This window comes from Meleagris gallopavo, chromosome 10 (assembly GCF_000146605.3).
Source record: "Meleagris gallopavo isolate NT-WF06-2002-E0010 breed Aviagen turkey brand Nicholas breeding stock chromosome 10, Turkey_5.1, whole genome shotgun sequence".
NCBI classification, from domain to species: domain Eukaryota; kingdom Metazoa; phylum Chordata; class Aves; order Galliformes; family Phasianidae; genus Meleagris; species Meleagris gallopavo.
Window position 1 is genome coordinate 11,085,397 of NC_015020.2, and position 25,196 is coordinate 11,110,592.

General features: G+C 40.0%; 1 protein-coding gene across 1 annotated transcript in view; it reads left to right on the top strand.

Moving 5' to 3' along the window:
* The first annotated feature begins 1,657 nt into the window (after window positions 1-1,657).
* Window positions 1,658-25,196, top strand: part of PRRC2C (proline rich coiled-coil 2C) — a 45,220-nt gene continuing 21,681 nt past the window's right edge. The window contains exons 1-20 of the mRNA XM_031554968.1: window positions 1,658-1,667; window positions 2,180-2,311; window positions 3,191-3,369; window positions 3,729-3,808; window positions 4,399-4,532; window positions 4,616-4,703; window positions 4,984-5,125; window positions 6,090-6,164; window positions 6,904-7,516; window positions 8,284-8,453; window positions 9,086-9,332; window positions 10,396-10,609; window positions 11,397-13,760; window positions 14,483-14,572; window positions 14,942-15,150; window positions 15,536-15,690; window positions 15,931-16,264; window positions 16,749-16,834; window positions 17,589-17,777; window positions 20,330-20,581. Of these exons, the coding sequence (XP_031410828.1) occupies window positions 1,658-1,667; window positions 2,180-2,311; window positions 3,191-3,369; window positions 3,729-3,808; window positions 4,399-4,532; window positions 4,616-4,703; window positions 4,984-5,125; window positions 6,090-6,164; window positions 6,904-7,516; window positions 8,284-8,453; window positions 9,086-9,332; window positions 10,396-10,609; window positions 11,397-13,760; window positions 14,483-14,572; window positions 14,942-15,150; window positions 15,536-15,690; window positions 15,931-16,264; window positions 16,749-16,834; window positions 17,589-17,777; window positions 20,330-20,581 (5,763 nt within the window). The remainder of the gene's footprint in view (window positions 1,668-2,179; window positions 2,312-3,190; window positions 3,370-3,728; window positions 3,809-4,398; window positions 4,533-4,615; window positions 4,704-4,983; window positions 5,126-6,089; window positions 6,165-6,903; window positions 7,517-8,283; window positions 8,454-9,085; window positions 9,333-10,395; window positions 10,610-11,396; window positions 13,761-14,482; window positions 14,573-14,941; window positions 15,151-15,535; window positions 15,691-15,930; window positions 16,265-16,748; window positions 16,835-17,588; window positions 17,778-20,329; window positions 20,582-25,196) is intronic.

The window sequence follows — 25,196 nt, forward strand, 5'->3', positions numbered from 1 at the left end:
TGGATTGCCACAGAAACAATGATCAGCGCATATAAGGTCTTGAACGTGGCTGTTCTGGACAGAGAAAAATCTCAGCCACTTACTGTAACACCTACAATTTTTTGCATAAGAACCATGAACAGTTAGTGGTCAGTTTGGTCATAAATTTGGATCATTTTATACAGAGTGTGTGTGGTCTCATTTCTATTTCAATATGTGCTACCACAATACCTTCCCTTTTATTTTATTGATGATTTTGTTTTTAAAGTGGTAGTGTTCAAGTAAGTTTTGGGGTTTTTTGCTCAGGAGAAGCATTAAGGGTGTATTTGTTTGCTTGTTTTACATAATTGTTCTCAGTCCTTACACACAATTTCCACAATTGTGGATCTCAGGTTGAGTATTTTCATGACAGGTGTGAGATCAAATTGAATCTTTAGCAGAGCTTAAAAATTGTTTGTAGAGTTAGAGGTTACTTAAAATTTCCGTGCTGCCATTATGGAAAATAACATATGACATGTTTTATTCCTTAAATTGAAGACTTGCAAGCTTTCTGTGACTGAAAAAAGAGAATTTTGGCTTCCTTGCTGGAAAAAGTCAGGTCTCTACAGATATCTCAGAATAGTAAAATGGAAATTATATGGAGGTAGCTTTTGTGACTGTATTTGGAGTTTGTTAACATCACATATCTAATGGCTTTGCCATTCTTGCTGCAAGTGTTAGAAGTGGCAATTCCATATCCTGAGTTTCTTGCTCTCCTGTGTAGTGCTCAGTGCTTCCTTCATTTCAGATAGAAACTCTCCTCCATAAAGCTCTTGCAGGAGTGTTGTATAATAAGAGTTTTTAAAAAAGGAATTAACACTGGAATGCAGATCATTTTGCATCAACCTTTCTACATAAGCTGATTAGATCATCTCTGATGTGACACAGGATGATTCAGCTCAATGGTTTCAGAATGCATTTAGCTAATTATTTTATGGTTACCATGGCAGCTTGTGTGCCAAGCCCAGATGGCATCCTCATTTCATTCAATTAATGCAGCAGTGGGTTTGCTGTTTCCAGAAGAAATACAGAATGTGAACTGGCTTCAGCTGCTTGCTATCATCCTTAGTTTGGAGCTTGGGATACACCTGTTGTGTTCATACTTTCCTGATCTGCAGTTGGCTGGTGCAACTTGTACTTCTTCCAGATGTCTTGTACATATTCCAGCAGTCATCCAGCTGCCTCATCTCCTTGTATAAGACGTCAGCTGAGCGAGGAGAAACTAAGTCCTTCGCTGATGCTATTGATAACCATGCAGGGGAAAAAAGACAACTGCCAAATCTGATGGGGAATATGTATTTCTTTGGCTCGTGCATTGGTTAGGAGTTGGGAGTTAATAGCCACCATATTATATTTGAAATCTTTAACAACTTTTGTTGGCTGAAGATGTGTCTGTTTCAGGCTGATAATTGAGGATGCAATTGTTTTGCAACTGGAACATTGTTGCTGCATAAGCTTGAGCAGAGAACGTGTGTCAAGATTCATAAAACTTTTACCTGCTACAGTATCTCCGAAATGGTTCCCTGGCCTGGCAGGCCATTTGCTTAGTGTGGCTGTAGTTTTCATTCACCTTAAACCGCTGGATGTGGCTGCTTAGGAGCATGAAACATCTAATGCCCAGTAACAAAAACAAGTTAACATGACCTGTAGTAGGTGAAATTGGAAGGTTGAAAGCCTTTAAGCTGATCTGTGGGCACAGAGGTAATTATTGCAGTATTTGTTGTCATCGTGTTACAAAGAAACTGAAAAGAGAGGAGTTTATCCTCTGCTTAGCATTTAACCCTTAAAAAAGAAAAAGCAAAACAAGATTCTGGTCTTTCGTGCTGTATTCTTATTGCTATCATCCATGGTTCTTTCATGGATCAGAGATTATAAAAGTTCTTTTAGCTGCTGGCTTAAAGAAAAAAATATATATATAATTGAGGTTGGGGTTTTTTTGAACTGCTTTTTTTTTTTTTCCAGTTTCCCTTATAGCCCATGTAGCCATTCAGCAGCTTTACTAATATAAATGTTTAATGAGGTTTGCTCTTGGTTTGCAAATTCTATTGCCATTAAATTAATGACTTTATGCTTCATTTTTAAGGATGATCAGGCTTTAGAAGCACTTTCTGAACTGCTTTGATTACAGAAAATTTATGACTGTGAATATCTTATTTTGTAGGTCCAGCTCTTCCAGTAAATAGTTATTTCCAGCAAGAGTTTCCCAGTCTGCCGGCAGCTGGGGATCAAGAAAAATCAGGCAAAGAGAAAGATGCATCTGAAGAGGGCCATGGACCCAGCTTGAGACCACAAAGTAAGTGTATGGTAGAAATTTTAGTGAAATTGCATGCAGTTGGTGGAATGCATATTTGCTCCCATACAAAATAGATGTATTAATATTAATTTAAGGATTCGCTTCTGCAACAAATAAACACCTACAAACAGTCGTCCTACCTGAAAATCTTGTAACTTTCTTCTCTGTAATATGGTTTTATTGTGTAAGAGCTTGTTATAAAGATTTTTGTGCTTGGTTCCTTTTCTGCTTTACTTGTTCCTGGTGTGGAGAACAGGTATTTAATTGTATCCTACAGTTCATATTTGCCCAGGCTGGTGCTCAAAGAAGCGTTTGTTGCACACTATTGTTGTTTTCTTCCACCTGCTAGATGCCATGACAGCTAGAATGTATATTCAAGAACTATCCTTATAACCAATGAAATACAACCCTCATCATTTCTATTCCATCCTTTATCAGAGATAGAAGCCAGTATCTGAATACTTCTTTACTTTGAAATGTAACGCACAGATATGTCATTTTGAGCTGCTTGAGAAGTTTGTGATACTCCTCTTAAAAAGAATCTTCATCTTTCCATTGGCAGCATCTGTGTCAAACGAGCAGTAGCTCACTTATCCTTCCTAAATGGCACGGTGTTTTAGAAGGTAGAGAAAAGCAGCTAGAGCTGTCTATAAATTTAACTCTTACCCTTTGGGATCACAGCTGGATGTAAGGCTGAAGAGGATTAGAAAACAACCTCTGTTTTCTTAGTAGCAAATGTCCATCTACACAGATAGCTGTGTCATTGGAAACTGCCTAGGAAGATCAAGTGTGGTCTTCTTTTCTTCTACTGGCTCTGCCTATGTAGATGCACTAGTTGGAGAGAAAATGGTAATAGCAATTCACCCAATTCTCCAACAGATCAAGAAGCTAAGGCTCTTGGGCAGGAAGATGGCAGTGCTACTCCAGCAGAACAGAGTGATGGCCAGAAGGCAACAGAGAAGAGGGATGCACGGTTACCACAGATCCCACAGCCCAAGATGAATGGCCAACAGCAGCCACCCATCTCGTCTCAGTACAGGGCAATGATGCCACCTTACGTGAGTAGTGGTTACACAACGTTTTAAGCAGCAGAGATTGGTTACTGGCTACTATGATTCCCTTATGCCTTTTTCATCCTCCTTCCATGGAGTGCTTAATAGTTTAGCAAGAAGTGTGGGATCACAACCAGCTCCGCAAAGGATGTGGCTCCATATTCCCACTCCTGCTGCGCTAAGCTTCAGCGTGTCAAGGGTTGCTGGGTACAAAGGTGATCATTCCACCTTTGTGGCCTGATGGTCACACGGTCATTAGAGCGGACTGTTTTGAGTGAATTACTTCCATTATGATTCCACAGTTCTGAGTATGCCTGATAGAGTGATATTTTTAACAAATGGCTTCTGTTTTAAACTTTTCTTAGATGTTTAATCAGTATCCTAGAATGGCATATCCTCCTTCCATACAAGGCCCAACAAGGTTTCCGAATTCTGAGCCTAGTAGGTAAGATACAAGTGTTCTTGTTCTGTGATTATGAACTCTGCATCCCCCTGTAATGGGGAAAAATTAAGAAAAAAAAAAATAAACACACTGATTGTTTTGATTACAACTATATGCTGTCACTAGTTAGTCTTATAACTTGTGTGGAGTACTGTTACATAGTGGCTGTATAGTGTTTTGCAGCTGAGATGTCGAACTAGGAGAATCCTGCATGTTATAGGGCTTCTTAATGGGAAAAGCAGGAGAAAGGGACACTTCTATTATTGTAAAAAATAACTGTAAAAAAAACTCTTATCTGTGAAAGGACTGTTGCTTCAACGTCACAATGAAAGTAGTTAATTTCTGGTTCACATTTCTACTGCTCTTCAATTAAAGAAGAACTCTAATCCTTTTTAAAAATCATTTTCCTTCTATGTGGTGGTGTGGCAGTAATTATTTGAACTGCAGTGGTCTTGTGTGATATATAACATTTCTACTGATGTGAGGCAACAGTATTGTATACTTGAAACGAGTGTCATGCAACTTGACCTTCTGTTCGGTCATTTTGCTGAAAAAAATAGTGATGGTGGCCCTTGTTTCTCTTTCTCTTCTAGAGGGCCAAGGGGAAGAGGACCGCCTTCGTGGTGTTCAGAGCCTATTGAGCGCCCATCCATTCTTAGTGCTAGTGAACTTAAAGAACTTGATAAATTTGATAACCTAGATGCTGAGGCTGATGAAGGCTGGGCTGGTAAGAACCTCAGATTAATGATTTATTTTCTTTGTGTATTTAATTTTTCTGAAGGATTAATTGAATATTTGCTTATGTGTCAGGTGCTCAGAGTGAAGTGGATTACACTGAGCAGTTGAACTTCAGTGATGATGATGAGCAAGGAAGTAGTCAAAAAGAGAAGGAAAGTGGGTGAGTTGGAGCTGCTAGTTGTGTGTGAATGCTACACAGCTAGCTTAGCTTTTGGGAAACTTGAATGAGATGTGTGTGTGAAGTACTTACTCCAGAAATACTTATGTCAGTAATTAAGTACTGCATTAAACCACGTAACTGTCTGCAGCCTGTGGGGCGTAAAGTAGAAGTGATTTTTCTTGTGAGAATCTTTCACTCTTGCTTAGAGATTTTGAGGGTAGAAGATAAATTACCAAAGATCTGTAAGGAGTACTCCTACTTTTTTCGTCTTTTTGCACAGTGACGAACAAACACCATCAAAAGATTCTCAGAGCCCTGACACCCAGAAAGAAGCAGAAGAACAGACAAATGCTAAGTCTGCCACCCAGGCTTCTGCAGCAGCAACCAAAGGATCTTACGGCAAAAATTCTCAGCTTGATCAGGTTTGTGTTTTCTTCTCTTTAGCTCTTCTGACAAGAGTCTTGTCAGAGGAGATCCCACTCTGCTTCTTCTGAAACTGTCAGCCGGATTAAGGGTTATGAACATGAGTAAAAGCATTATCTACTGCTTATCTGAGCTGTAATAACTGATGGGTTGTTGCTTAGCTTCTGTTCCCAAATAAAAATAATATGTCTTTGTCTAGTGTGTTCTAACCCACAGTTGTGAGAGATGAGAACTCTTATGTCAGTTACTGTCGCTCAATTGACAGATTTTAACTTAATTATTTTGTCTGTCCATTGCTGTAACAGTGAATAAAACCATTCTGGTGTCCATCATGTTTTGTAGAGTCACGGAGAAATAGTGCCGTTTTGACTCACATGCTCTCCTTATTTTCTTTTTTTTGTGTAAATCATGACCTGGTTTTCTTCACTACAGCTTTGCAGTAGTGTGTCAGCTTGTTTCTTCTCAGGTAGAGAGATTTCTCTTTAGACGTGGTAGAATGCATCAGTTCAGCCATTTTGGTTTTTGGATTATCCTGCATTTGAATGGCAACCATCTCAGCTTATGCCTGCTTCAGCTTGCTGGGGCTTTTTTCCCCATGAAAAGCTGCCGTTGGCATTGAGTGAAAATTTCCTGACACCAGTAACAATGAAGATCGGGGATCCTGAATTTGTTTTTCTTGCTCTTTTTCTCTGTAGAAAGGCTGTCATTTTCCAAGGTTTGATGCTACATTGAATCTGAAGAAAAACATTGCAGTAAACTAAACTGCAATATTTGGATGCTTTTAAAGTAGTTGTTCAGCTGCAATGAAAATGTTCTTGCCCACTTTGCATACTAATCTGTATCCTATGCAAGATAGTTTATTAGATACAGTATTTTAATGTAGTAGGAAAAAGTACACCTAAAAATTACCAGGCTAACACTTGTTACAAGCTATTTACTCTGGTACTGTGTTTGATCCAATAGGATCGGGGTCCAGCACAGCCCTCTATACATGAAAGAGGTGGTCCTCCTCTTCATCCCAAATCTATTCTACCACCGGTAAGAAAGATCAGAGTTGTCCTTATTTTCTTGAGTTAAATTCCTTAATGCTGTGATGGAGGGAATTAAACTTGGAGAAGTAACAATGCTTCACATAGGGTTAGCCTTTTTCTGTAACAATGTGATTGTAGTACCTGGGGCTGGTAAGAGTGAGACCTCAACGTAGCCCTGCTGCTAATTGTTTGTGTAAATCCTGTAAGTCTTAAAAGTGGCTTGTGAAATGCATGTGAACTTCAAGAGCTTTTGATAATCTAGCCTTACCTGGGACTAGAGAGGGGAGGGACATGAGGAAGGTGTTTAAGGGCTGAGTGTGGCTTAGTATTGGTTGCATGCCCAGGCAGACAGGGAAATGAAGTTCCAAGTGAAATGTGTAGGTAGTAGCTGCTTAACAATTTTCAGCAATGCTCATTAAAATCTTGATTATCCTAAGATAACCTTGAATTTCTTTGGCTACTTGGACTTTCTGTGTGAGATCTGCCAGAGCAAACCGTAACCAAATCTAAAAGGTGTTTGTCATCTTTGCAGCCACTTTGCATTAGCAGCAGTAAGAAGTGACACGAGCTCAACTGAATCTTTACTTCTACTTTGACTTAAGGTTGCATGGAAGGTGTCTTTCAAAGCTTACTGTGTAAAAATGCCATCCAAATACATCAGTAGGTAGACAGTTAAAAAGTTGTATTTCAGCTAGTTTGTTTTATGTAATCATGCCATAGCTGACTCACTGATTTTAATACTACAGCATCCTCCTCCTCCTGATCGCCAACTAGGACCTGGAAGGCAGGGACCCTTTCCTCCTAAACCAGTACCAGATGAAGATGAAATCTGGAAACAGAGGAGAAGACAGCAGTCAGAGATATCTGCTGCAGTTGAGCGAGCCCGTAAGCGCCGCGAGGAGGAAGAAAGAAGAATGGAAGAACAAAGAAAAGCAGCTTGTGCAGAAAAGCTGAAACGGTTAAATGAGAAATTTGGCTGTATGACAAAACCCTCCCGTGAAGACCCTCTGAAAGAGAGAGAGAGGGAGAGGGAAAGGGAAAGGGAGAGAGAAAGGGAAAGGGAGAGGGAGAGGGAACGGGAGAGAGAGCGGGAAAGAGAAAAGGAGAGGGAGAGGGAAAGGGAAAAGAAAAGAGAGGGAGCGGGAAAGGGAAAAAGAAGAAAAAGAAAACTGGAGAAAGCAAAAGAACAAGAAAGGGAAAAAGAGAAAGAAAATGAGAGAGAAAAGGAAGAAAAAGAGAAGGAGAAGGAGAAAGAAGAGGAGAAACCAGTACATGAAGCTCCTGAGCCTGTAGAACCTGTGGTAACGCCTGTGGTAGAAAAACAAGAAAGTGAAAGCAGGAATAACAAGGAAGAAAAAGGTATGCTTACATGCAAGTAGGAGTTGTCTCTCTTGCAGCTGAGCTGCAGTAGTAGTAATCTAGCAGTCTACTTGCCATACCTGATTAACTGTGCACCTGATCATATGTTTTCCTGGCACACCACAGCTGCTGACTCTGTCATTTGAGCTAGACCTATCTGGCCAACTCATCAAAGTGTTAAAGGAAAAATTGAGTTCTGTGACTTAAGCAGAACATGAAAGAATACAGAAAAAGTAGAAGTTTTTTTTTTCTCGCTAAAAGAGCGTTAGTGATTCATATTGCCAAAAAACAATGTAAATTATTTCAGCTATTCTGGTTTTTAAGCAAGCCTTAGAGAAGTGGACACAGAGCACATGTTTATACTTAATGCATTTTTTTGTAGTGGAGCTTGAGTGCCTCTGTTAGACTGTTCTTTATACCTTGGTGTCATCCCTTAAGTGGGTAAAAATGATTGTAAAACTAACTTTGGTTCATAAAGAAATTTATTAAAATTTAAAACAGCAGTCCTTCTTAAATTGCAAAATAGTTGCAGCATGAACTGAGCAATCATTTATGATTATTTGAGTTTAAAGGGAACTCTGAGAAATAATGTTTTGAAATTCCGTTCTTTTAGTCTGTGTGTTTTGGAAACTAGAACTTATAGTCTATGAGGTTAGAGAAAGCAGGTTTGATTTCATTTTAGAAAGATATCCCTTATCTGACACTCTGGTTAATATGAAATTACTAGCTTTAAAATACACTCTTTTCTCCTGCTTTTGTTTTTTCAGAAGAACAAGCAATCTTTACCCGACAAGACAGTGGTCGGAATGAAAAAGAGATTTCACAGGTGGCTCATGAGAGCGAACCAGAGTCAGGATCTCAACCTCGTCCTGCTGTTTCCTCAGGCTATTCTAAACAGTTCCAGAAGTCATTACCACCGAGATTTCAGAGGCAGCAGGTAACCAACTTGTTTGCTAAAAGGAAGAATAACGCAATATTTTCTGCTTCATTCTGAGTAAGAATGTGACTTTTTAGGGGCGGGGAAGTCCAAGTTGTTGGTTTCCAGCTTCTGTAATATCTATTGTATTGGCTGAATTGGTTTTGTAGGGAGCACTTCCCATCACTTGCAAAGTACACAAGTGAGCAGAAGACAAGAGAGGCTTCTAATACTGGCTGCTTTTGGCATTAGTTACCAGAAGTAGAGCATTACTCTGTGGATACTTGTACAATCAGAGAGGCCTGATGATCATTCTTTCTTCAGCTTTACATTAAAGGCCGTGGCACTCGCAAATGTATTCTGCATTCAGTTTCTATGGTCTGAAAAGCACTGGTCATTCACAGCATGAACAAAGTATAGATTGTTCTGTATCTCAGTTGAACACTAGCAAAACTGTAGCTATTTTACATTGTACAGTCTTCTCCCGTCGCCTCCCCCTTTTCTCCTCATTCATTCTGATTTGTTTGTGATGAATTTTCAAAATGTTCGGTATCCCAGAGGTGACTGCAATCCTTGTTTCCAAGGGTTATTTTAATTCTGCTCAAGTCTTCATCTTAACGTAAAGTCCTATAATGCTATTTTTTATTATTCAGGAGCAAATGAAACAGCAGCAGTGGCAGCAACAGCAGCAAGGTGTAATTCCACAGTCTGCTCCCTCACAGCCTTCTAGTGGCCCTGTCCCTCCTCCCCAGCATAGACCTCTTTACCAACCAATGCAACCGCATCCACAGCATTTGGCTTCAATGGGTTTTGATCCACGGTGGCTTATGATGCAGTCTTACATGGACCCACGAATGATGTCAGGAAGGCCTGCAATGGATATGCCTCCTATTCATCCAGGTAAAATCTGGCAACTCTTCTGACTGTTGAACTTTCTTGGGTTAGAAATAGATGTTTTTCTTAACCACACTGTATATAGTAAATGAGCGTTTTTTTTTTAAAAAAGATATGTATAATTTGAGACTAAGTAGGTTGCAATGATTTTGTTAGAGACAGTTAGAGACATCAATATGTATCTTTACTACACAATAAAATCAGAGCTTTCTCCTGTATCACAGGCAAGTTACTGATAGCAGAGCTGTATTTACAATGTCAGTATAAACCTTACTTGCTTACGCTTATTATAGTTGGCATGAGTTAGATTGTTGTGCTATAAAAACAGTATATTTATGGTCCATCTTCCGTTACGTATTAGCTCTTGGTATTACTTCAGTGATTTTAAATAAAAAATGAAATGTTGTTGTTCTTATCTTACGTATTAGCACTTCTGGAGTCTTATTCAATTCCTGTTTTCAAATTCTTGGTACTAAAAAGTCCTTTGAAACTTTTGGAATAGCTACTTGATTTGAGAGTAGAAAAGCTGATGTGCATAAATAACACGAGACTGGCAGATAATGTAGTGGGGAGACCACTACAAAAGGAGTCAAAAGGAGCAGGGCACAAGGGAATGCATCTCTTGAAAGGAATATAGAGACTGAATTGAGGAAATGGTAACCTAAGCAAAACTGATGATAACCATGATACTGCTTTTAAAATGTTTACAAAATAGGACCTAAAGTCTTAATAGCAGTGCCAAGAACCACCTGCATGTACATTCATCTTGCTTTTAGCCATTCATATCTTCGAGCAGAATCTTCATTCTCATGCTTACAGGTTTACAGGCCTTGTTCTTTTGTTACAGTGGAAACAGACAGCTTTTGCTTTTGTTGGTATAGAGGACACTGGTGACTTAATCATTCTGGAGTCAGTTGACAGTGAAGAGACATTTGGTTCCAATAAGAGAAGGTATAGAGGAAAAGTAGGAGGACAGAGAATAGGGCTTTTCTGGACCTGCTGATAAACTTTGTATTTCATGAGCTAAGTCTCTTTGCTAATTCAGCTGTTGAACTTAAACTTGTAACAGGAATTATGCCTCCCAAACCACTGATGAGAAGAGACCAGCTGGAAGGATCAGCAACGAGCTCAGATTCATTTGAACATATAGCTCGCTCAGCAAGAGAGCATGCTGGCCCTTTGTCAGAGCCCCGCATAATGTGGGGGTCAGATCCGTACCCCCACGCGGAACCTCAGCAAGCTAGTTCTCCTCCCAAAGTGTTAGAAGAGCCTGACAATTTGAGGTAAGCCTGAGTTACGTACCCTTTCATGTCTGTCACTACTGAGCCAGACCTGCTTACACATTTAGCTGTGTAATTTGTATTGTAAAACATGGTTCAAACTGTAAATTCAGACCAAGTTAATGCTGCTTTTCACACAAAACTTTAAAAGGAGTTGTGACTAGAGGGAATGTACTTGGCACTGTTGTATAAACAAGACGTGCCTGCTGCATAGTAGGGCGTAGAAGAACAATTTACCCATTGTTTAGTATCCTTAACCTGATTTGATGAATGGTGATTGTGATAATACTATGAATTTTCAGTTTTGTAGAATGCTGCTGCAGTGTTGTATACTGTCCTTCATCTGCTCTCCATCTTCCCCATATTAGTGAGCTTCTGCCTGGTGTACATCAGTTTCAAAAGTGATGTGTATAAACAAGCAGTGTAAACTAAGATAGTTGCCGTGGGCATCTTTAAAGTACCCCCCCTGTTGTTTTTTTTCCTGTAGCATTTCCTGTGTAATACTTGCTGACAACCTGCTAACCTGAAAGTTCTGTTTAAAATGCAGATTAATGGCAATATAGCCATTAATGTGAATGGATTCCTGAAACAGACTGTACATTTGACACTGAATTTTTAACCAAAGTGGCATAAAATAAATATCTATATAACTGGCAGCCACTGTGGAAATTGATATATTGTTTCCTGAATCTGTCAGAAATCCTTCATACAAACAGAAAGTCATTCAAGTAAATATTTGTGAATGAGAACCTCATTCCCCCCTATAATGTTCTTAATTGTTGTTTCTTAGATCTGAAGCACACTTGGAGCAAGAGCGAGTTGCTGTTCCCGCTGCAGCTTATCCTGTAGAACACAACCAGCTGGACTCTCATCCAAAGCCAGACTTCTTCAGAGAACCAGGAGAGGTGGAAGTACAAAAGTTCCCAAGCAGGCCTTTGGAAGATGCCCAATCTCTCCAAACTGACACATCTAACACTAAAGTTAATTTTGAAGGAATTGATGAGAATGTTTCACGCAGCTCTGCAGAAGAACTCATGCCTGTTGGGGAAAGTCACTCTTCATTAAAGAGAAGCATTTCCCATGGCTCAAGTCATTCTCTAAAATCAGAAGAACAGAGGATCGAGACAACAGCAAATATCCCTAAAATAAGTAGCAGGCCTGTTGAGTCAAAGGAGACAATTGAGAGAATTGAGATTAAGCCAAAAAAAGAAGTTTTGATCAATAATAGAACATCCGAAGGACCTAAACTTGAGAAAACATTTAAACCTAAGTCTGAAACAAGATGGGGTCCTAGGCCTGGTTATGGCAGGAGAGAGGAAGGCAGTGACAGACCAATAAGAAGATCGGGTCCTATTAAAAAACCTGTGCTTAGAGATATGAAAGAGGAGCGTGAACAGAGGGAAGAGCGTGAACAGAGGAAGGAGAAGGAAGGAGAAAAGATAGCTAGTGAAAAACCAAGCAAGTCTGAAAAAAGCGACAAAAAGGAAGCACCTCAAGTGCCAGTGCCTCAGACTGAGCCGGAGACATCCACCTCTAGCAGTGCTCCTCTAGCTAAGAAGATAGTCCAAGATGCTGCTCCAACACCAGCAAGCCCAGAGAGCACTCAGGCTGAGACTGCAGCTAAAGTTCCAGTTCAGCCACCCACTCCTCCAGTCTCGCAGCAGCTACCAGCTGCACAGCCTGCTGTTCCACAGCTTCCCCCTGCAATACTGCAGCAACCACCAACTCAGCCTGTAGCACAGCAGCAGCCACAAGCACAGCAGCCAGTTACCACAGTGAAGGAAGAAAAGCAGACGGAGAAGGTAGTTAACAAGGAGGTTATAGAGAAACCGCGCTTAGAAACCAGACCGGTAAAAAGAGAGCCTGGCTTACCACCTAGGACGTACTGGAAAGAGGCTAGGGACAGAGACTGGTTCCCAGATCAGGGATACAGAGGCAGAGGTCGTGGGGAGTATTATTCTAGAGGTCGTAGCTACAGGGGTTCTTACGGAGGACGTGGTCGGGGCAGTAGGGGCCATAACAGGGAGTATCCACACTACAGAGATACTAAGCCTAGAACAGAGCATGTGCCTTCTGGGCCTGTTAGACAAAGGGAAGAGAGTGAAACTCGCAGTGAGAGTTCAGACTTTGAAGTGATTCCAAAACGACGGCGACAGCATGGTTCAGAGACTGATTCTGACAGCGAGGTCCATGAAAGTGCAAGTGACACTCTGCTTTCAGACAAAGACAGTCTCATCAAAGGCAAACACCCAAAAAGAGAAGAGAGAGCTGATGGCAAGAAACCTACAAAGCCGCTGTCATTCAAACCTGAAAACAATATCAGAGTGGACAACAGATCTCTGGAAAAAACATATATGAGAGATGATGAGAATAAACCTAAGCCAGGGTTTCTTCCTAAAGGAGAGCCTTCTAGACGAGGCAGAGGGGGGATGTATAGACGTGGTGGAAGGGATCCTGGTGGGCGTCCTCCACGACCATCCACAATAAGGAGGCCAGCTTACAGAGACAATCAGTGGAACCCCAGGCAAGCAGAGATTATTAAACCAGAAGATGGGGAGCCTCCAAGGAGAAATGAGCATTATGGTCCTATACCAGTTGATAAAAGACCTCCAAAATTTGAGAGGAAGTTTGATCCAACTAGAGAGAGACCACGAAGACAAAGGCCTGCTCGGCCTCCAAGGCAAGATAAGCCACCACGCTTCAGGCGCCTAAAAGAGAGAGAGGCTGCATCAAAGATAAATGAGGCAGTAACTGGCTCATCAACTACTGCTGCAGTCACTAATGCGGTTACTGAGCCCTCCAGTACTGCTCTGGATGTTTCAGGAAGTAAGACACCAGACTTGTCTAATCAGAATTCTTCAGACCAGGCAAATGAGGAGTGGGAAACGGCCTCAGAAAGCAGTGATTTTAATGAGAGGCGTGAAAGGGATGAGAAGAAAACAGCAGATATAGCAGCACAGGTGGCTGCAAAAGCAGGAGAAAACACTGGAGTTCCAAAAAGGGAAATAGCCAAGAGAAGTTTCTCTAGTCAGCGGCCTGGAATAGACCGTCAAAACAGACGTGGTAACAGTGGGCCAGCTAAACCAGGGAGGACCTTCTCAGGGCCTAGGAGTGAGAGGCGGAGTGGTCCTCCACCCAGAAGTGGAAAAAGAGGGTGAGTACCAGCTTTGGTTAGGAGGCAGGCATAGCTGTGGTCATGCGTTGTCCTGTTGTGGTTCAAAGTCATTAATAATTGTTTTAGATTTGTAGTGACTGGTAGACAAGTGCGTGATAACCACATGCATCAGTATCTGTGTGCTTTCTGGTTTCTTGGTTTGTGTGTATAATCCAGAAAAGTGACTGAATTGCACAGTGTTATTACATGTATGCATAATGTTAATTAGCCTAATTTAAAAAAAAAGAGATGCATTTTCTCAGTCGGGGGGATGTTTTCCAAGATTTGGGTGCAAGCTGAAGGGTTAATGTGAATACTTTTGCAGTTCAATACATAGGTAGCTGCATTTCATTTGGCCTATTGTATTTCTAGGTCAATTGTCTAACAGAAAAGCATGCTGAGACATGCTTGCCACTGAGAATAAATTTTGTTTCCCTATATTTTAAATTTGATTAGAACTTGATAATTATCTAGTGTTACTGCTTTCCCGCTGTTTTGTAACCACAGTGCACAGTAGTCTAATAGGTAGAAGCAGAGCAAGTCATTATTTCTTCATTGATTTCCTACCTTTCTTGTTCTTATAGGTTGTTGTATATTAACTTCACATTTTGCTTAGACTTAAAGACTTAATTCAGAGATGAGAGCACTAAATTTAAAAATACTAAGGCTTTCTTTGATAAGTCAGTTAAATGTGATTTTGAAACGAAGGCTGGGTTTTCCAGGTTCCACAGCAAAGCCAGAATGTTTCAAGTCTCTGACTCTGATGGCTGCAGAGAGCTTCTGGCAAGGGAGCCTGTGAAACATTTCATACTGTAAGCTTCCATTTTTGTGTGTGCTTGTTTGTTTGTTTCTCTGCAGAACGCTTGACTAGAGTTTTGAACTGCGAACCTGTTGAGTTGTGGTGTGTCTAACTACATAGAGTGAGGCAGAGTTCATCTTAAAATCATGCACTTTTTTTCCTATGAATACTCCTGACAGCAGTGCATTGGATGTGTTACCAAAACAGCTTTCTCTGTTCAGTTTCTGCTCACTGAGGAGCTGAAAGTAAATGTCTGGAGCCTACCAAGAAGTTGCACGTTAAACACTCTCGACCCTATAATGTGATTTGCATTTTGTTAGTTCCTTCCTTCCTAAGCTCTGTGGAGGTTAATTTCCTTAATATAATTTTTTTTCTAATATAGGCCATTTGAAGACCAGACTGCAAGCGTGCCTGGGGTTGATCCTAGCAACAACAACTCTTTGCATCAGGAAGAAGGAGGTGTTAATGCAGCAGGACAGAAGAGTACCAAGGATGCCAGTGGCAAAAAGAGAGAAGAACCTAAAGCTGGTCCAAAAAAGCCTAAGGAAAAAGTGGATGCTTTGTCTCAATTTGATCTTAATAATTATGCAAGTATGTATAAGATACCATGCGAACAAGAGTTTGTAACCCTTCAGCTTTGCTGGATAGATGTTAGATTGCTGGGTAGATGACAGATTGCTACATGTTTGAAAACATACAAAAGACGATGATTTTTTAAAATGCATTTATAACTGCATATTTCAGTATTGCTACTTTTGTCATGCTTAATTAACTTTTTCACTTAATAAATATTCAGTTCTAGTTCATCTGCAGTGCACTTAGCAAGCAAAGCCTTAGCTTTTATCAAGGCCATTGTCTGTGTCTGCTTATTGGGAAATTGCTTCTACCTAAAGCAGTTCGTTCTTAATGTATTTTACTGTGCACTGCATCTGAAGCTGTTAAAACAGCAACATTTGTATCTTTCCTATCTCAATAGGTGTTGTGATCATTGATGATCATCCTGAAGTGACAGTAGTTGAAGACTCTCAGTCTAACTTGAATGATGATGGATTCACTGAAGTGGTGTCAAAAAAACAACAGAAACGCTTGCAAGATGAAGAGCGCAGAAAGAAGGAGGAACAAACAGTACAGGTACAAGACACAGCATTTGTGGTGGAAAAAAGCTCCTTGCAGTACTGGGAATGTTATGAGGTGTGCAGTGTCTTCATTTCAAGAAGCTATATTTTTACCTCTTAAATGTAACTAGATAGTTGTATTAATTTTGAGTTCGGAATTAGTAGATTCAACTAATTTTCATTTGAACATCTTAGGATTCAGTATTTACTGTTTAGGCTACCAGCTGGAAGAACAAAAATTTACTTTCACTTGCAGGTTTGGACCAAAAAAGGATCGAGTGAAAAAGGTCGAGGTCAAAATTCCAAACTCCCACCCAGGTTTGCCAAAAAGCAGCAGCAACAGGCAGCAGCTGCAGCTGCACAGCAGGCACAAGCTCAGGCACAGACTCCATGTGCAGCACAGACTCCAGGTCAGCCACCAGCTTCCGTTCAGCCTCAAAATCAGGCTGCAGGAGGGGCAGCAGCCGGCACAGAATTCACGGTGTCAGGCAAAGTCTTGCAGAACACCCAGGCTCACAATGGTCTGGGAACTGAACTATGGGAAAACAAGGTGCCTCCTACAGCAGTTCTGAATGACATCTCCAAAAAATGTAAGTACTGTTTTCTGGATTCTTTTTGTGTGGTGAGAGGGGCAAGTATTGTAGTTAGAGAGCACTGACTCAGCTCTCACAATTTACACATGCAAGTGTATTTTGCAAAGGGAATAGAGGGCAACAGTGTAATGTCTTAACCTATGAATACTCCCTCAAAAGACTTTTGCAGTGTGACATTACTCAGTATTTTATGTTGTTATCATACTCTGTTTACAAAAATAAGCATATTACTCCCTCAGAAATCTGTTTTGTTAGACTTGATCAAGCTTCCAAATGTGATGATCAACCCTCTTAGAGAGAGCTAAATATGAATCATATTGCTAACTCCTGGGTAGGCTAATAACTTCTGAACCAGAACTTCGTTAATCGACACATCTGTGGTCTAATTTTTCTCAATCAGTTGGTAACTTTAGTCAAATGCATTTAGCAACTTAGGTTTTTTTGGTGGTGTTTTGCTTTTAACTCTTCCCTTACTTGTCAGTGGGACCTATTAGTCCACCTCAGCCGCCTTCAGTGAGTGCTTGGAACAAGCCTTTGACATCTTTTGGATCAGCTACATCTCCAGAGGTAAGGATGAAGGGAAGCGAAGCTTACTCTAATTGTTTGTTGTGAAGATTGGGTGCAGATTATTCAGGTGTGTCCATACATAAACTGATGTGTGCAGGATTTCATGAGTTAGGAAGGTGGTACAGAAAGATGCAGGCTAATGCTTTTATTAACTTTTATTAAAACAGGAGAACTGTTCTTTGTGATCAAATCTCAAATTTCACAGATTTTATTGATAGCTGCTGTTTAGTGTATATTTTTTAAGTTAAAATATTGTCTAGTTTGTGAATGCTTGTGTCCAGCTTAGTGATGCAGACAGAAACAGGATGCCTTCTCTTACGACACCATTTCGGATGGCATAAGGAGTTCTGTGAATCTTTTTGAGTCTTTGTTTTTCTTGAATGCTAATTTTGAAGTTTCAGGAGAATAATATGAACTTGAATCTAGACTTTTTTTATATTGTATTTCTCTTTCCTTTTCAGTACCACATCTTTTTCACAATCTCATTTATGTATTTCTTCACTACTTTTACTTCCCCTCCCCCCCCCCCCGAGCTCTTATAAACAGTAGGAAGCTGAGGAGAAAACAGTATGCTTTCATACGTTGTTTACTACTTGTAAATTTATTGCAATTGTGAATAATGCTTTTGCTGGCAGAAGGTAGAAGTATGTTTGTAGCATTCAACTTCGAGTATACTTTATGCTCTTTTATTAACTAATGGCAGTGTACTGATAGAAGTCTTTTGAAATGTGTTAAATGCTTGCTTTTTAAATAGGGAGCAAAGCCTGGGCAAGAAGGTGGAGTCGAGCTTGGTATAGAAACTATTCAGTTTGGAGCCCCTGCTTCCAGTGGTAGTGATAATGAAGTTGGCCCTGTACTTTCTGAGAAGTCGACTGACAAGCTACCAGAACCAAAAGAGCAAAGACAGAAACAGCCTCGGGCTGGACCCATCAAAGCACAAAAGGTAAAACATCATACTTTTAAAACTTAAAAGAAAAATCAGTCAAAAAAGATGTTGCAAATAATTGATTGAAAAATAGAATGCTAATTTAAATAGGACTAGACCTATAAAAATTGCACTCCACATTTGTATTTCCTAAAATAATAAGATAAAAAATAAGATGGGGAATTCGCTTAAAAAAGTGTAAATACACAGCATCCTAAGGCAACAGAGTTGATCCACTAACTCTATTTGGAGCAACAGTTGTAGCTGCAACAAAGATGGGATTATGAATCTGTTAGCTTTGCTGGAGGAGTATGGATTTTGTAGGGTGTTTTTGGTTTTAATTTTTGTGTACACCTGTGCTTGTTTTGCTCAGGTTGTCTTGAGGGCAGGCTATTTCTGTCCTATATCTCCAATTTCACTTCTTCCTGCCACCATGTCTGCCTTTCTCCCCCACACCATCATCTGCAGCCATTGACACGGTGCCTTGCTTAGTTTTGTACCTAGGATTACCAAGTAGTACGTCAAGTTGCAGGGAAAGAAGTGTTTGGAGAAAAGGGAAGAATATTAGAGCCCACTGATAAGAAGTCTCAGAAGCACAGACATCTGGATAATTAACTTTTTTTTTGAAATTAATCTGGGAAGAGTGAATAGGTAATCAAACTAAAATACGTTTCTCGTTTTTCTCAGGAGATTTAGGGGTTCCAGTTAACCATAATCAGTTTGTATTTCCATTGTTACCACTCACAAGGAGTCTGAATGACTCCTGTCATTCAGATTACAGTTAGTGATCTTTCAGGTTAATGGAACTTAATTTCCTGTTGTTTTCTCCTCCAGTGTGTACTTACCTCTGCGTTGCTAGCACTCACTTGAAGGAAGAGGTAGCTCTGAGAGATATGCTTTGCTCATAAGTTACTAAACCAGTTAATTCAGTTTCTCTTGTCTGAGATTTGGCAGTGGTCCTGATGTACTTAAAGCCCTTTTTGTCTTTCTAGAACACGGGTGCTTTTTTTTTTTCTCCAAAAAACCCTTGAAATCTAAAACTGCAATTATATGCAGAGTGAATTTATTGAGGCGCTTAGTGGCTCTGCTGCAGTTGATGATTTTCATTGCAAAATGTAAAACCCTTACAACAGAGAAATGTACAGTAGCTAGTCATGCTGGTGAGTTGTAGTAACACAGCATGTTCAGTAATCAGTGTCATGTTTAGAAGTGCCCCCATGAAGTCACCTGGATATTAAACTCCTAAAATTGTCCGTTTTACATGTAGAGATTTTTTTTCCTGCTTGGTTATAACTTCAGACTCCTGAAGGTTTTGTTGAAAGACGTGGGCGACTAAATGGTAAACTCATTGGAGATGACCATTTTGATGAGCTTTTCTGAATGAGGGTTGCAGTCCTTCAACCCTTCTGATGGAGAGGAGGAATGGAACAAAAATCCTACACACCCCCCATCATGATGGTATGCACTATGAAGCCTAGATATTAGCTTGTTCAATGTCTATAGGCAAGGAGAAGATTGTATTTGAAACAAAGCCATTTAACCTCTCAGAGTGTGACCTTAAATTGTCTGGAGGAATTTCTTCTTCTGTTAATTGTTAGAAGAAAAGGTATTTAGAGTGAGGTGGCTTTGATGATGATCCTGATTGCTGCATTGCAGAGCTTAGGTACTCACTTCCAAGGTGTTTTTGTCTTTCCCTCTAAAGACATTTTGCAGTCTGTACTGGCCTCCTGAGGGTACTAAATCCACTGGGAAAACTTCAGCCCACCCCAAAGGCATTCTATTACAAAAGGTCTTCATCTATTTGTGAAACAGATGGTTCATGTTTGTGGAGACATACTATCAGCTTCTGGTTTTCCACTATCAAAGCTCAAGCAATAGGGTTTCAGAAGCTGCCTTTAAAGAATTTTTGTGCTGCTCTGTAGTAAGGTGGACTGAGCCAGGAAGGGTATGCCTCTTTAAACAGAACATTCATGTTCCCTGGGGCCCTTCATTCTTTAATTCAGCTGTGCAAAAAGGAACTGCTGAATTACAGCAGCTACTCCAGCCATAATCTCCACAATATAAGGCAATGCATGAATGTGGATGGGGTTTTTTTGTTGTTTTTTTTTTCTGGATATCTTTTTAGTGCTCAGGCACTAGGAAAAAAACGCTGCCAAACGCTGCAATCAACAAAGGAAGGGAGTCCTTTTCTAGTTTTCTAATCTCCTGGAACCCTGTAAAATCAGAATTCTCTGAAAATTGAAACAAGCTGTGTGTGCATGAAGTCTTGTGGCTTCCTTTTCTGTACTTATAAGGAAATTCTGCTGTAGGTTTTAATTAGGTCTTATTTTAGTTGTACTTTATATAATATGTCTCATTTGGCAACAGTGTTTAAATTCTTAGTGTCCAGAGTGGATGCATTTTGAACACTTGCCACTAATTTAATTTTGATTGATTTACTTATTAGAAAATGCTTAGCTTTGAGGAAAGCTGTGTTAGATTTAAACAAACTTGTTCTAAGCATGTTAAATATTGTTTTATGGGCAAGCTGTGGGGGGGAAGACATAACTGACAAGTTAACACTAACTTAGCTTCCAGACTTGAGTCCAGTAGAAAACAAAGAGTATAAACCCGGTCCTATTGGGAAAGAGCGTTCTTTAAAGAACAGGAAAGTGAAGGATGCCCAACAGGGAGAGCCTGAGGGACAGGAGAAGTCATCTCCCACCTCTGTGAGAAGTCCAGAACCTGTCACTGCAAAGGAAACCAAAGCGACAAGTGAACTGAGTACGGAAATAGGAACAATGATATCTGTGTCTGCTCCAGAGTTCGGAACAAGCACAAAGGTAAGAAAAAGGTTGAAATATTATAGAGCACTATATGTAAAATAATACTACGGTGATGTAATTAAATTTTGTTGCCTGCTGGTTGTAGTGATCTGGACAGCAGAGCTTACTGATTAGCAGATTTGAAACAAATGGTTACTGCTTGAACTTAAATAGTTCTCTGGAAGTGGTATGGAGATGTGCCGTCACAATCCTTGCAGAGATCAGCTTGGAAAATTGTAAAGTCTTCCACTGCCTTATGAGCATGAGAACTATCCAGAGTCTTTACTTTCTGTGGTGAGTGGCACTAGTGCCTGATCCAAATTGTGTGAACTCGTGTCTTAGTGTGTTTCTGGTATACACAAGATGAGAGCTTGACTTTCAGCAGAGAGCTACAGAAAAGGAGTGTGCCTAGTGGTTGTTTGAGAGCTGAAGCTGTGAGTTAAGTGTTCTGGGGAGGGTGAGGGGGGAGTAGAGTTAAAATCTCTAAGCTAGGAAAATGCTAAAGCATTGCATAAGGCTCGGTCAGTTTACTTAAAGGTTCTGTGTGTCAGGCTTGGGATATAGTCAAGGTACATTCACTTGCAGAATTCAGGACTCATTGCAGTTGTCAGCATTGGAATTCCCTTGCCTTTCAGTGAAATGGTGACTTACTGTCAGCCTTCACTATTCTGTAGCTCAGTTCTTGGCTGTTATCTGCTGAAAGCACTGAATTGTTGAAAAACATCCATGGATGGACTCTCCTGTTTGCATAATGGCCTATGTGGGGGCTGTCTTCTCTTCTGTCAGTTACATGTCTAAAGCAAGAACTGTGAGTGTTCTTAAATGGAGAGAAGCTATGCGGGATTGAGTTGGTGCTAGTTCAATAGTTACACCTGCTTTGATAATTGGAAAGTTTGCAAAGCAGTTCTGTGAGTTTAAACTCAAGTTTGTTGCGTACTGTCTCAGTCTGTCTTCCTAATCTTAAGCAGAAACATTCAGACACCTCTCAGGAAAGCCATTCCTCTGCAGAAGTTTCACTAATAGTTGAAGAATCTGAAATGCAGATCAGTTTCTTTGTTTGAGACTGTTGTTGGGGTGGTGGGGAGCAGTCCTAGCAGGTGTTTGTCAAGCTATACCGTACAAGCAGAAGATGCTGTTGTGATGAAATCTTGTTGCAGAACAAATGTTAAGGGAGAAGTGGTTCCCAGCTATTAGCTGCAAATTTGATTTTGAGTGGAATGACAAATGTGTGAAAATACAGTACTGGGATTTCTCATCCTTCCTAGCAGTTTTCGTCTTTAGTAGATGTGAATGGTTTGTGTTGACACCAGATCTGGGCGAAGTGCTCTTCTTTTGTGCACAGAATCAGCAGTGCAGAACCATAAACATCAGCCTGTCCAAGCGGATGCTAAGGAGGCTGTTCTTTGTGTGCCATGTACTTTCTTACTATCTCTCAAACTTCTTTGAGTAGCACTCAAGGGGAAACTCCTCTTCTAATCCTGTGGAGTAGACATCTTTGATCGCTAGACTAACTTGCTGGTAGCTCTGGTGAAGTAAACTGGTACCATGTCCTCTCTATACGTGTATTTTAAAAGAATGAGATCTTCAAAAGGGAAGTCTGTATTTTGTGCCTTTCTGGCCCTAGTTAAAAGCAGGTTGCCTGTGTTCTTTGAACTACCACAGTATTGAAGTGTCGAACCTCTTCTAAAGGGAAGACCAAATTGAAAGGAAAATGGAAAGTTTGTGCTGGACATGCCAATTGCCAACAATTTCTTCATTGTTTGAAGTGGCTTCTTTTAGAAGCATTTAATGTATGGTATAAATAGGCCTTAAAACACTTTCAGCAGTTCCAGATTTGCTTCTGAATTACTTTGTCATGTAGAGTTCCAAGGGCATTAGTAGTAAGTTTTCTAGGGAACAAGTGGTCAAACCTTGTATTAACTTCTATGCAAATTGAACCAACAGCCTGCAGATCTATTAGGGAAAATAAACTTCATCTGGATTTCACAGAAGAGAACCAATCTTGGTACTTCTGAAATGGTTTTAATTGCTTACTGTCCTACTCTTGGAGTTCCTGTGCTGGTTGGTATTGCAGCTGCTTTTTCCTGTCTGTAATATTGTCTTTGCTCATTAATGAGGAAAGAAGCAATGTCATTTTAAATCTGTTACTTGAATGTCAGATGTTTAATTTTTAGCAAACTAAAATGATCTCTTTGAACACTGCCATCCTTTTCGGGGAAACTACTGCTCAGGTTGCAGCAAGGTGCGCTTTCTTCAGTGTATTTGTTGATTTGAATGTTTATGAAAGTCAAGCTAGCTGGCTGTCTTCAGAAGCAGAGACTTTGTAGAAGTATCCCATCCATAACAAAACAAGCCCTTTAATAAGATCATATGTATTTAATCAGACAGGACTGTTCTGCCTCAAACTGTGAATGTAAATCACCTTATACTGAGGAGCTGTTTATCAGGAACATATCACTGTGATGCTCTGAAGCACTGTCAGCTGTTTCTCTTGAGTTTTGTAGTATTTTTGGAGTGAAAAGCAATTTCTTGCGTAAGTCTCTGAATCAGGTAGGATGTCTTTAGCTTTATTCCATTTGAACATCTCCAAGTAAAGCTCGGAAGCTTTCTGATCACAGGAATGATCAGTACCTAGTGGAAATGGCAACAAAGTTTTGGATGAATGGGTGATAAAAACTGTATGTTGCAGAGGTGATATCAAAAAGGAGGCATGCTTTATATAGAAATAATTTCTGAAATGGTTCAGTATCTGACAAGCGCTCTGGTTTGAATTAATTCCATGTCTCAGGAATAAATCAAACATTCAGCCCGTTAATTATTTGTAGGCCCTTGCTCCTTTGTAGCTTAGTCAGCTCTGAGTCTGCTGTATCCTTTTGTTCGTAAAGTCACTTTAGGTTTTGTGGGCTCTTCTGAGCAAATTAAACAGTTGTAAAAAGTTAACCTGTTTTTTGTTCAGATATAAATACCCTGTAGATAACTTCAGTACTTACTGTATTGTACAGTTCAGATAACTTCAGTACTGTGTATTACAGTTATTAGTTTATAGTGAAGTATTCAGTTGGTTTATTCATTAAAACAGTTGTTCAGAAGGTTCATTTTAATTGAACTACAAAAGCATATGGTATCTGTATGTTAAAGACTCCTAGACTTTTTCCTATCAGTTAATGAAAGGTGATGGTTAACCAACCCATGATATCAGCAGTGCTGTTCTTACAGCTAAAGCACCGTCTTCTCTGCATGTTTAGCATGTAACTTATTTTTGTAGAGCTGTTCAGCATTGCATACCCACTTCTAAGGGCACCACAGTGGATGTGTTAGGGTATTTTTGTTTTACATTCTCTTGGGAGTTAAGTACTTCTATGTGCAAAATTATCCGAAGTTGGGAAGATGGCAATAATTTTGATTTAATTTCTTTTGTGACAAGCTGTAGTGCTGAGACCATGTAAAACTTGGGTCTAAGCCTTGAAGGCATTTTTGTAATGTTTTAAAACTTCCTGTGATAAAGGATCTTATGTGATAAAGCATCTTTAAAAAAGAAGTCATTCAGTTACACTTCATTAAAAGGATCTTAGGATTAAAGCTGCTTTGTGCGCTTGCTTTCTTCTACGTATATAACCTATATCCTGTGTAAGATTGTGAGATTATATTATATCCCACCAGTTCAACAAATGAGGAGAATAACTACATGGTGAAGCAGGTTCTTTCTGTCTCCATCGTAAATACATGTGTGTGCTCATCCTAGCCCTTATAGTTGGGCTCTTTGTCCTGGTCTTTTACCAAAATAAGCTTATCCTTAAGGATAGCTCTTTGTCACTTGCTGATTAGTATCTTAATGCTTTAATTAATGTCTTAGGAGACATTGTCATAGACTTTAGCAGTGAATTCAATATAGTTTTTCATAGTTTATCATCATACTGGTTGAGTATGGTTGAGTTAAACAAGTATAATGTCTTTGGTGCCTACGGAGGCATTGCACTGGCAAATCCAAACACTTGTCAACAGCTAATTTATGCTTCAGTTACTTCTTGGTGTTTGGTTCTGTAAAAATGATGGAGCCTATTCTGGGCTTTCAGTATTTGCTAGTGAATTAATGAATCTTGGCTAATTTGGGAGTGTATGGTCACACCCTTTATCTGATAATCTTGAAACAGTTCTTACAACGCTTGTTTACAAGCGTTATAACGCATCTGGAATGCACTCAGATTTAAATATTCAGTGACAGAGACTAAAAACAATGCTAAATTTTGGTTCAGAGAGGCGCCAGTACCGTTTCTGTTCATTGTAGGTCATTCTCTGGAGAGCTGGCAGTGCCATCAATTACATGTTTTCAGTGGGGAGTTTAGACCTACAGCTGCAGTAGTCACAGCTACAGTTAAGTCCATGAGAGTGAGTTTGATTCATGGAGCATGCTGTGGCTTACCTAACTGTGAGGATAAATAAGCTACAAGAAAAGCCCTTGGTATAATTTGGGTAGGCTTGCGCTTCCAGCCCTTTTATTTCTTGATATCAATGCCCAGTGCACAAACTGGGAGGCAAACTTGAACTGTCCAGAGGCACTGTCTAAGAGTTTGAAACAGGACTTAAGGAAAATTGTTCTGTCTTTTTTAACTGGAAGGCCTTGCTTGTTACAGAT